This window comes from Oryx dammah, unplaced genomic scaffold, assembly GCF_014754425.2.
Source record: "Oryx dammah isolate SB20612 unplaced genomic scaffold, SCBI_Odam_1.1 HiC_scaffold_2, whole genome shotgun sequence".
Classification (NCBI taxonomy): domain Eukaryota; kingdom Metazoa; phylum Chordata; class Mammalia; order Artiodactyla; family Bovidae; genus Oryx; species Oryx dammah.
The window spans coordinates 149513140-149526099 of NW_024070186.1; the positions used below are offsets into that span (position 1 = coordinate 149513140).

Here is a 12960-nt window from a genome sequence, read left to right on the forward strand (position 1 = left end):
TTTTCTTTTGGCTGCAACTTTAAGGGGATTTTTATTGTTTGTTTTGTTTAATTTGAGACAGTCTGTTCTATTCCCTAGGAACAGGTGGCTAACGAGATGGTTGATTCTAACCAGACGAGACTACACACAAATGTATGTCAGAGCTAAGATAAAGCAAATTTTGAGTCAAGTAACAGTGATTTTTATATTACCCTTTTCTTGAGTCGAATGTTTCATGTTAATACTTTTTTCTAACTTAGAATGACATGACTTGGAGTGCTTTACGGTTCATTGCTATTGTAGTGTTAAATGAATGGGCCAAGTATGATTCTAACTGGGTGATAAACAGTTGCTGGTTTTTCTCCAAAGCTATACTAGGTGTTTAATATAATAAGCCTGTTCTCTTTTCATGTACTGGGTAAGATGATTCCATATGTATGTATGTCTAAATATACATACATATATATATATGCATTTGCTTTGACTATAAATAATTATGAAAACAAAATTCAGTTTTCTAGAACACTATTTTTAGATAGAGAAAAGTTATGGGAAAGAATCAGAAACCTTGCTGTGAGAAAATGCCCTGCTACAGCAGTTCCCAGAATCTCACTAAGGATGGGTAAATAGATGATTTATATTTTGCCATTTTTAGAAACGTTTTCCTTAAAATATCGTTCAGAGTTTTTGGTTTACTGTCTCCATGAGAAGGAAAATAGAGGGCTTAGGGGGATGCTTGAAAATAGAGATGTTAAATATATGGGTTTAAATGACAAAGATATTGTGTATTTATAATAACATCTTTTCCTAGTTCCATTGAATAAAAACGATCAAATATCTTTGTTAAAATGTACTTGGGCTACATTCTCTTATTTTAACAAAGAAATACTCATATATTTTCACCCACCCCAATCCATCTTATCTGTAGTTTGTTTTTCCATTCATTTCTATCTTAGTTTATTAATTCAATGATAATTTAGTAGGTGGGGTGGAGTATGCGTAAGGATGTTTTAGGATTTTCTTTTGCTTATATTGTATGTTGTCTTTTGCTTTTATCATATCTATTTTAGAAACGTTTGATAGACTTATAGGTAGTTAATCAGATATTTAAAGCACATACTATTCATAATATAACGGGGGAATGTCTTTAAGTAGTCTTTGGTATTGAAATAATTAAGTAGTCATTGAAATAATTCCATGATATGATACTCATTTGTTACCACTCCCAGATCAATAATTCAGATCCAATTTAGGCTTCTAAGTGTGAAGAGCTGTCTGATGCCTTATTAAGATTCATTATCCCCCTCAATTAAAAATAAAGCACTATGTAAGACCTCAAAGGGCCAGGGCTGGATGGGTCAGTATAGGGGATATTAAAAACAGTGAGGTGGGTGGAGATTTTGCTCCATCCTGTAAATCTCATTCTAGATGTATTTCTAAAGGAAATTTTTTTTTATAAGCCAGAAAAAGAATTTTAAGTGGAGCAGGTGTAAGGAAAGGAAGCTAGGAGCTAGAAACAGCTTTAAAATAAGAAAACATTGCTTACTAATTTTCTTTTCTAATTTTCAAAGGGCTCTTGGGACGATGTTGGATAAAGTGACCATGGCTCTGTCTTGTCCTTGCAGCTGGAAGACCCAGAGGAAGGCCAAGGCTCAGGTGCCCACATGATCAGCACAGCCAGGGTACCTGCAGATAAGCCAGTACGCATTGCCTTCAGCCTCGACAATGCCGCAGGTATGCTCTGCTCTGAGGAAAAGAGCCCCCCTACCACCACCCCACCCGCTGCCTTCTTACCATCATCTTTTTCATGAAGGGTATTTAAAAATGCATGCCTGGGGAATTCCCTGGTGGTCCATTGGTTAGGACTCTGCACTTCCTCTGCAGGGGCCACGGGTTCTATCCTTGGTCAGGGAACGAAGATCTTGCATGCTGCATGACCTAAAAAAGAGAATGCCTGATATGACCCAGTGATGGGGAATATGATTTTTTTTTTTTAATCACGAATTGTTGAAGTGTGGCTTCCAGAAATCCCTCTGGTGATATTTCCATATCCAAAGCTTGGGTGGTTGGAGCACATTTCTTTTTCACTTTCTTTTATTATAAAATTCATGGAGCTATAGCAATTTCAAAGGAGAGCAAATTATGTCGTTGTTCAAACTGCATGAGGAAACGTGTACTAAGAGCTGGCAGTTGGCTAGGTAAGATAAAAATATCACTGTCCTGGTTCGAGTAGCATTTCCTGAAGCCCAGTTCCAAATGCTGGTTTCTCACTGGTGCTCCCACACTTCCGGCTAAATAAACAGACTCCAGCGGGAGTGATGAATGGGACAGGTGAGGCGGACCCTCTTGAAATAGTTCGGTCTGAGGTGAGGCTGCCATACTTAGAGCCCTGTGTCATGGCTTCCTTCAGTGACCTCTTAACACGCATATTCAGTTGCACCTCCTTTAACAGGGGACCCCAGGTGGTGTGAGGTCACAGATGTGAGGAAGGGAAGGCTTGGGTTTCTTCCACTGGCATCAGCTTTTGCTTGCAGTCTAATATCATCCATTAAAGTCACATAATCATACACTTTAAACCACATCATCATTTAAACCTTAGATCCTCTGAGAATTGATTCCTTCCTTCCCTCCTTTTCTTCCTTCCTTCCTTCTTTCTTATGGTGCTCCTGGAGGAAGGAACACTTTGAAAAGTAATGATTGAAAGAGGACAAAGTAATACAGAGTAAGGATCTGGGCTCTGTGATGGCTGACATTACACAGCCCATTCAGACTTGACTGTGTGCGTGCAGTCGCTCAGTCTTCGCTACCCCATGGACTGCAGCCCACCAGGCTCCTCTGTCCATGGAGTTTTCCAGGCAAGGATACTGGAGTGGGTTGACATTTCCTCCTCCATCAGACTTTACTAGATTGCATGATTATGGTGGTGACAATTACCCTGGGGTTCCTAGACTGTGCAGCCCCCAGTGGCGGATTCGTTCTACAGGTGAAAGAGGTGAAGCCTTGATTCTTCATCACTTACTCTTCTGACACTTTCCCCGTGGCTGCTGTTATGCTGTATTCCCACTCAGTGTTGCCCTGAAAGACAATGGTGAAGGGAAATCCTCCCAGCTGGCCAATCAACCCATCCTAACTTAGAAATGACAATGACTATCAGTTGCATTTGTCTTCTCATTAGACTTTCATTTATACTATTTCTGATCTTTGGAATAACCATGCTATGTACCTATTAGTATGCTTAATTTGCAGAGACAAAGATTGAAGTCCAGAGACCACACTGTTAGTAAATAACAGAGTTATGATTTAAACTCACATCCCTGGACTGGACTGTTTAAACCCTTTCCATTATTCCAAGCTGCGTCTCTAAGAAGAAAAAAAAAACTACGTGTGTAGGGAGAAAGAGTCTGTAAGAACTCTCTATACTTTCTACTCAATTTATCTATAAACCTAAAACTGCTCTGAAGAATAAAGTCTCCTGTTAAAACAAAAAGAAAAACCAAACAACAACAAAAAAAGAAAAGCTCCTTCTGTTTTTATGCATTTCATAAATGCAAGATTTTGAGGAATAACAAGTGCTTGACTGGCTGGCTCTCAGGACAGACACATGTAAACCCAAACTCCAGGCAGAAAGCAAATGTACAATTTTCTACCTTGTGCTTGTGTTCCACACGAGCAAGACAAGTACTGTTATAATCAACAGAGTTCCAGAGAAAATGTAGTATATAAAGCTTGTTTGTTCTAAATAGTATGCTTATGTCATAATTTGAGATGACACAAATAAATGTTCCCTCATTTTCATTTTAACAAAATTTATGTACAGAAAAGAGCCATGGAGAGAGGAGGCCCTTGCTCTCTGGGTTGCGTGAATAGATTCTTCCTTGAAAATACAAGATGTACAACTTGTAATTAATTTACCATCATCTTTTGAGCACTGAGAATTCTTGCATATTTTTCATCAGTCAATTTTGATTGGTTTGTTCCAGTCTCTTTCAAATGTCCCAAGAATGTCCACTTCTGAAATTCATGGTTTTTTTTTTTTTTGATATGGTAGCTTCCAATAAGGGTTGTCATTTATTTCAAGTAATTCCTGCCTTTTACCCCTACAGAAGGATGGTTATGAAGTTTTATGAACAATCTTCTAAAATTAAATTTTAAAAAAGATCAATGCATTCGCATAGATCTAGAAAAGGCACCTAATTAGAGAATCCAAGAGAGGAGTTAGAGTTCCCTGTTTCTCGATCTTTCTTAAAATAATCATTGGAGAGCACTCATCAAAAATGTATGTTCCATGGCCCTAGTCCTACTGCAGTAAGTTCCGACTGAAGTCCAACAATCTGTATTTCCCAATTCACCTGAAGTTACAAGAGTACAGAAGGATGCTTTGCAGACACTTGGGGACACTCCCTCTGAATTCTTGAGTAAGGAGTGTGTGGAGTGTCACACCACGCAACACTTGCCATCACACGCACTGTGCATGCCTTTTGAATTCCAGTGCATGTGGTCTATAGACCACACATGTAGGGGGGAAACAAAGGAAAACATCTCATTTATAATAAGTGAGAAAACCAAGTAAGCTTCTAAAAAGTAATTCCATATTACTGAATTTATTGTAGGGAGTAAGGAGAGTCCACGAGAAAAGGAGCCATCTTAGTCTATGAATGTTGACTTGTTCATTTCTCATAAGCCTAATGCAGTGCTTATTCCTCTAGTCATCTCTTATTTTTCTTCATATTTTTCTGAGACAATTTAGTGTAAAAGTGAAGGGCCTAGGGCTTTGGAACTAGTGAGGGGTGGTTTCCAGATTCGTTTCCATCACTGTGTGATCTTGCATAAGTCACTCAACTTTTCTGAACTTCAGTTTCCCATATGTGTTTAGTAATAACTCATAGAGTTGTTGGAAGAATTAAATAACACTATATAGATAAAGGGGGCTTCCCAGGTGGCTCAGTGGTAAAGAATCCACCTGCAGTGCAGGAGATGTGGGTTTGGTCCTGGGTAGGGGAGATCCCCTGGTGAAGGAAATGACAACCTACTGCTGTATTCTAGCCTGGGAGTCCCCTGGACAGAGGAGCCTGGTGGGCTATAGTCCATGGGGTTGCAAAGAGTCAGACCTGACTTAGTGACTGAAACAATAACAGCAATGTAGATAAACCATTTAGCGTCATGTTTGATATGAATTAAGGACTAAACTAGCCCCTGTGTTAATGATGACTGATTCTGGAGAATTAAGCAAAGCATAAACCACGAACCAGCTGTATGTTTCACCTACATCTCACACTTCTACCTCATGTCAAGGTAGAGTTTATAGGATAAATGAGCAGCAACTATTTAGCGACTCCTTATCCACTTGGTGGATTGTGGGTGTCTCTGCTTCTGCTCTTATTAATTAGATGAGCTTTACGTAGTTTCTGTATTTCTAGTACTCTGTCAAAGTCTGGTGGGCTGTGCCACAGAGAAGTACAATGAGATCTCCTATGGGTTTTAAAAGGCAGAGAGATTTGGGGGGAAAAGTCTGTCACCCAGAGAGATGGGTACAGCTTCTTGGAAGATGTGATAGTCATCATGGGCTTGAAAGCAGGTAGGGTATAGAAAGATAGTGTAGGAAAGATACCATTTCTGGAAACCAGGTGTAAAAAAAGGAAGCTACACATCTTCTGGGGCTTCCCTGGTGGCTCAGCAGTAAAGAATGCGCCTGCAATGCAGACGATGCGGATTTGATCCCTGAGTTGGGAAGATCCCCTGGAGAAGGAAATGGCAACCCACTCCAGTATTTGCCCCTAGGAAATCCCAGGGGCAGAGGAGTCTAGTAGGCTATAGTCCAGGGGGTCGCAAAGAGTCGGACATGACTTAGTGAGTCAACAACAACAACACATCTTTTGACAACTCTTCTTTTCTCCTTCAGACAGAAATCATTAGCAAAAGCGCACAGTTTGTTCAGGAAATGCTTAAACTCTCTTCAACTGGAGTAGATGTCTGCACTGTGGAAGAGTAACCTGACATTTACTAAGCCCCTCTCTGAGCTGGGCATTTTGCTGGAGTCTTGTGTGGAAAGTTTGTTTGCAGTTCTTCAGTCGCTCGCTTTGTTTTAGATAGCAGTAAACTAGCATTACCAAGTCAATCTTCAGAGTGCAATGAAAAAGTTTGTTTTGATCAGAAGCAGCAGAGTGTCAAGAATTCTTGAGCAAAGGAGTAATATGATGAAAATGGTAAGTGTTCAGTTGAAATAGCCTGGAATGTGAGGATATGAGAGAATGGAAGAGGCTTCTTATCATGGCACACAGATAAAGTGGTGAAAGCCTGGATTAGAGAATGGGATGGGATGACTGAATTCAAGACTACATTTTGAAGGAAGGGTTGGCAAGACTTGCCGACAGACTGGCCTGGGAGATGGGGAACTGATCGTTGATAGCAAAATGAGCCACAAGTCTCCAAAAAGACTATGGACTCCAAGGGGTTAAATGAAGTCCATTTTTAGGGGGGGGAAAAAAAACCTTTTAAAATACAATCACCATTTCTAGCCTAACATTAGAATGCTTTGTTAAGTAACATTTAGCTAACCATAACTGCCAGAGGCAGCAATGCTTGTCTGTCTTTTTTTTTTTTTTTAAGAATATATTTTATTGGAACGTCCCTGGCAGTCCAGTGGTTAAGACTTTGTCTTCCGATTCGGGAGGTGCAGGTTTGATCCCTGATCAGGGAGCTAAGATCTGACATGGCTCTGGGCCAAAAAACTAAGTCATAAAACAGAAGCAATATTGCAACAAATTCAATAAAGACTTTGAAAATGGTCCACATCAAAAAAAAAAAAAGAATCTTTAAAAAATTTAATTTAAATTTATTTATTTGGCTGTACCCTGTGGCTTTGTAGGATCTGGGAATCTCAGTTCCTAGACCAGAGATCAAACCTTGGCCTTGTACAGTGAAAACTTGGAGTCTTAACCACTGGACTGCAAGGAAATTCCCAGCAATGCTTGTCTTTAATAAACCAATGATATAACTTGTATTGCCTCCAAACTTCGAATTCTGAGTTGACTTTCTAAATAGGGACTTTCACGGAGTCAGTTTTCCTCAACAGAAAATGTGCAGAAGAGAAATATGGATCACATCTCTTGGGTTATTAGGGAGAATAACCTGGCCCTTCTCCAATTAGAATTTAGAGTCTGATGGACATGCAGATTTGATGTTAGTTACTTGAGAATTTTCCTTATCTTCAGTGGAGCCAAAATCTGGCACACTTTTAAAGAAAATCTAGGCCTTGGAGTTAAAAAAAATTTCTTCTTATTATAGTCAGAGATACTTATTATTTAGAGTCAGAAATTTAAGCCCAAGCTCATAGCTTTCAACGTTTATTTATTTATTTATTTTAAATCTGGGTATGATTTCATTAGAAAACATTTAGTTAAAATCAAGACTCACTCTGTTTATGTAAACTGTTTTGTCCCGACAAACTGGGTGTTTTGTATGGCAGTGGGAATTATGTGGAGTAGCTGAAACAACTATCTTTGAATCCAATTTAACTGCATATTATACGAAGGTCTCTTTGGAAGCAAGCTTTACACATGCAAAACTAGGTCTCAGCAAAATTATGATACAGGTGAAGTGTCTCTTGTCATTGTTTTCTTCTTTTGACTTTTTCTACCGTTGGTATCTTTTGGTGTTATTTCTCTTTTCCTCCTCAGGGTCCCAGAGTTTCCATACTCCCTTCTCTTCACATTTCAATCCTTGTTTTCAGGAAAGACTCTGGAAAACCTCATTCATGCTAAGCGATAAGTAAATGTCAAGACTGACCCTTTTATTCTCTCTCGGTGTGTTTGTGCGTATCCATGGGGGAATCAGTAGGAAGCCTAGGGATCAAGTTCCTGTGGGAATTCTACCAGCCAACTTGGTAAGGGTGGCATTTGAGGACATGGGCTGGGTGAGTCTCTTTGCATTTTCCTGAGTTACATTCTGTCCCAATTCTGACCCTACTTTGAGTTCATCTCTGCATGAGCTGACAACAATCAGCTGAAAACCACTCGAGCTCTTAGAAGTGGGGGCGTGATCTCCTATATTTGTATTCTTTTCAGGAGCAATCCCCAAGCTTTTTGGCACCAGGGACCAGTTTTGTGGAAGATGATATTTCCACAGAAGGAGGGGTAGGTTTTGGGATGATTCAAGCACAACACATTATTTCTATTTATTTCTATTTCACTTTATTTCTATTATTATTAGTTCCATCTCAGGTCATGAGGCTTTGGATCCCAGGTGTTGGGGATCCCAGATCTATAGAGCACAGAGTAGAGAACCCTAGTAGAACTTAATAAATACTATAAAATCTATAATACAATATCGATAACCCCTTTGAGTTCGTGCTTCTGATACCAGGTGAAGATTTTTTGAGATGTAGCTGGATTTATTGGTTGGAATCTGTTGCTTAAGGCTGTAAAGAAAAGATCAGAATGGAAATGAATGCTTATGGAGTTCCTGGGTGCTTTTGCTTGTACTATCTCATCAATTTAGTCCAAGTGATGACTCTGCTGAAAAGATGTTATTATACCCATTTTACAGAAGTGGAAATGTTGGCTAAGGAAGGTTAAATAACTTGTGGAGGCACTAGTGGTAAAGAATTCACCTGCTAATGCAGCAGACAGAAGAGACATGTGTTTGATCCCTGGGTTGGGAAGATCCCATGGAGGAGGACATAGCAACCCACTCCAGTGTTCTTGCCTGGAGAATCCCATAGACAGAGGAGCCTGGTGAGCTACAGTTCATGGGGTCGCAAAGAGTTGGACATGACTGAAGTGACTTAGCATGCAGGCACTCTAATCAAGCAGCTGATAAATAATGGGAAAGGATTCAAAGCCAGGCCATTGGGGTTAATTTTACTTTATTACCCATTTGGAGGTAGGGTCCAGGTAGCACAATGGTAAAGAATTTGCCTGCCAATGCAGGAGACACAAGAGACGAGGGTTCGATCCCTGGGTCAGGAAGATCCCCTGGAGGAGGAAATGGCAAACCCCTCCTGTATACTTACCTGGAAAATTCCATGGACAAAGGAGCCTGGCAGGCTAGAGTCCACGGGGTCGCAGAGAGTCAGACACGACTGAGTGCAAGCAAGGAAAGAAGGAATCCAAGTAATAAGAAAATGAATGCTCCTGTCAGCAAATGGCTTCCCTAGTGGTCCTGGGAAATGATGAAGGAAAGTTAGTTCTGATACATTTTCATAGAGTAGGAAAGAAGAAAGGGAGAGGTAAATTCTATTTAGTGGTGTGCTGAGAAATAAATGTATTTCCAAAGAGTTCTTGGAACACATGTTTCTGAGTGAGTGACTATGTTTCTAAGCTGAAAGTGAAAGTCAGGTCGCTCAGTCGTGTCTGACTCTTTACGACCCCATGGACTGTAGCCTACCAAGCTCCTCTGTCCATGGATTTTCCAGGCAAGAGTACTGGAATGGGTTGCCACTGCCTTCTCCAGGGGATTTTCCTGACCCAGGGATTGAACCTGGGTCTCCAGCATTGCAGACAGAAACTTTACTGTCTGAGCCACCAGGGAAGCCCGTTTCTAAGCTAAGTAAGTCCAAAAATTCTTACAAAGGGATAAATCAGTAAGATTCACAAAATGATAGCTACAATAATGGTGACTAGATGAGTGTTTCATAGAAACATAAAATCTATGTTTAAACTTAAAAAGGTCTCTCCGTGCAGAGAAACATCACTCAGTCTATTTGATATATGATCTTGTTTGCCTGATAGTTTTAGGTACTGGTTAAAGTAACATGGTGATTTTTACTAATTGACAACCTATTAGGTATCATACCAAAGCTGTACCTTTATCCATATCCGTATTTCTAGTCCTAATTTTATGGGCCCTGAAAATTCAATGTGTATTAAAACAGTCTCATCTCTACTGTTTAACAAGCAGAAAACAAAGTTTAAAAAAAGGATGAAGTGTTTCAAAATGATATGATGCTCTAATAAGAACCAAGCTATCTATAAATCTTAAAATAGGTTTTTGATGTATTAGTAATGTGAGTTGGCTGCCCTATGTCATTTATTTATTTCTAAAAATAATGTGAATCTTTATTTAGATTTCAAATGAAAGTACTCAAAAGACTTTTCATGTGTAAGTTAAAAATTTTTTTAAACATTATTGTGTATAATATTTGCTTTGATAGGGAAGTAAAGAGAAACCCTTTTACAATTCAGATTTGAATGAAGAGATTAAACCTTAAAGATCCAAAGTTATGGCCACACCAGGGAAATCTTTAACTTGGCATAGGGTGAGTTAAATTACGTAGAGTACTGAATTACTCTAATTCAGTAATTAGAGTCGGTGTTCTTGATCTTACCTGTTCTCTTTGGATTATTCAGATGATGAAGATAATACCCTTGATCCTCACCATTATACATATACTCACACATGCCTGCATGCGCACACACACACATGCACACACACACACACCCCTTCTCTCGCCGTTATAACTTTGGCTGAGTTTATGGTGAAAAGGTGGAAAGTAAACACGATCCTATCAAGCATTCATTATTACTACTGATTATTTCCTAGGTGCTAGGCTTTAGGCTAAATGATTGACATATGAATTCCTTTACTCATAATACATTTCTGAGACAGAGAATGTCACACCCATTTTGCAGAGGAGAAAACTGAGTCTCCAAGAGATGTTGATCTTCCGCTCTCACCACTTAAAGAGTGGCCAACTCGAGATTCAAGTGCAGGTCTGTCTATCCTACCGAGGGGCACTGACCCACGTCCTTAGTGGTTAGGAGTCTTCACAGGCAAACGGTCACCGGGAAAGGTTTCTGATGAACCTCTGTACTGTGGGCACCACCCAAACCTTGCCTCTCTAGCGTGAGCTTGCCCCTGATGTATCTTGAAAGACAGTCTCCTGGGCACCAGCACCAGGGATTGTCCTGTAGGTAGGACAACAATTTGTGGAGCCACAGCGCAAAAATTCTGGGGCTCTTTGCTCAAAAATTACTAAGAATTTCAAGACAGCCTACCCAGATCATTAAGCCAAGTGTGGATCGCCTGGGTGAAGAGCAATTGCGATTGTACGGGTGCATTCCCAGGAAGCCGGCTCTGACTGCCAGACGTGTAGATGCATTGAATGGATTCTATGCCAGCTGTCTCTCAGCTTCTTGGTTGGGGGGTGGAGTGAGGCTTGGGAATATTCTCTGAATGTGACTTCTTCCTCTCCTGAGGTCATCTTCTCTGGGTGGAGAGCTACACTTGTTTTACCAAGGATTTAGAGTTTGGAAGGCTAGATAAGACTTAGTTGTATGTAGGATTGGAGGCACAGGGGTTGGGGGGTAAGGGGAGATGGTTGACTCCAGAGTCCAGTCAAGATGTTGTCTAGAGCAGTTGTTCTCAAACATTGGTTCATAGACATGCTTTGGTTTTGATGAAGTTTTCCTCTCTGAGGTTAAAAGAAATAAGAACATGGTAGTGTGTGTGTGTGATTATGTGTGTCTATAAAGCTAAGTTTATCCAATGTTATTGTTGTCGTGGGGCTTCCATGGTGGCTCAGATGGCTTACAAAGAGGAGGCCTGGGTTCCATCCCTGCATTGGGAAGGTCCCCAGAGGAGCCTGGTGGCTACTGTCCATGGGGTTGCAGAGTCAGACACAACTGAGTGACACACACACACCCCACACACAAGGGCATGATTCCCAGTGTTTTGGGGAATGTGTTCCTGGCTCATGAAGTACAAAGGTATGGGAAACTCTGGAGCAGAAGGCGAAGCAGCGCAGGGCAGCATGAGAAGAGCCCTGGGTGGGGCGACAGCGCTTATGAGACTCCTTGCCCTTCTTGGGGCCCTTTGTCTTCAGCTCCGCTCTGAGAATCTGGGACCAGATGATTGCCCAGTCCCTTCCAGCTGCAGCATTCTCTGAGAGCTCCGGCCGCATAGCTCTAATTACTAAATATCAGCGAGGATTTGGGTTACAGACCCAATGGGTCTTACTTATCCCATTCATGGAGAATCACAGAGCAGACAATTTAAGGAAATCTGAAACAGAATAACCACCAAAGCAATCCAACAGCTGCTAAATAGATGCTTAGACAAGCCCATCATAAAATGTACTATGGTATGTCATAATGGTTGGGATACCAATCAGAAAGTTCTATCTTAAGTACCATTGACTTAGTCACATTGTGCTTGCAAAACAGGCAGTGAACATCTGTTTATTAAAAAAAAAATGTCTCTTTCATTCTTTCCTTTATCTTTCATCCTTTTATAAATTCCTGGGGCTACATTTTGCTTGATCCATCAAGCCCACAGTGCCATTTTGAAAAGGAAGCCTATGAATTATTTTCTTAGTGCATTAAAAATGTGATAAAGTGATGTGCCAGTTGAGCACAGAACCTCAGTCCCTGCCTTGAATATAATAGGTATTCAATAAATATTTGGTAAATAAATACATTTTAAAAGATATACTTGCATTCTGATTTTTATCACATTATACACATATCGAGCAGCTACTCTCCTTTTCTTTTCTTTTTTTTTTTTTTTAAACAAAAGCCAAATTTGCCAAGGTGGTGTCTTACATAGCTACTATACACTCTACTTTGTGCTTCTGGAATTGTCAAAACAAACCTAACTGCACTTACGAACTCTGATCTGATATCACTGTCAAAATGTTTTACAATGATTTGGCCAAATGTTTGTGGAACAGCTGTGCTACTAGTCTGCCTGAGTCATTTTTCTTCTTTCATTTTGGCCCGATCCAGTGATTCATTATTCTGCTTTTAGAATATTTGCCTATTTTTAAAACCAGTCAGAGAAGGCAGCCACTGTTTAAAAGTAAACACACCACACATCAACTTGGAGCAGCTTTGTAAGCAGCTTTGCAAGCCCTGAAATTTCTGGCTGGCAGGGATGCCAGCTAAACCAGATGGCATCAGGCAGTGAAATACAGGACTGGCTTTCAAACACAGCCAATTCCTTACATCTGTCTTTGGTTTTCTTGTTTCCACTGCCATTTCCTGC

At 40.3% G+C, this 12960-nt stretch overlaps 1 protein-coding gene across 4 annotated transcripts in view; it reads left to right on the forward strand.

Annotated features, from left to right (window-relative positions):
* The window catches only part of MAP3K7CL (MAP3K7 C-terminal like), a 45623-nt gene that overhangs the window by 835 nt on the left and 31828 nt on the right, over window positions 1–12960 (forward strand). For 2 of the 4 annotated variants that reach the window (XM_040227684.1, XM_040227692.1), the window contains exons 2-3: window positions 79–132; window positions 1605–1713. In XM_040227684.1, coding sequence (XP_040083618.1) covers window positions 97–132; window positions 1605–1713 — 145 coding nt within the window. In that variant the 5' untranslated portion in view covers window positions 79–96. The remainder of the gene's footprint in view (window positions 1–78; window positions 133–1604; window positions 1714–12960) is intronic. The other 2 variants (XM_040227706.1, XM_040227697.1) reach the window with 1 other exon arrangement.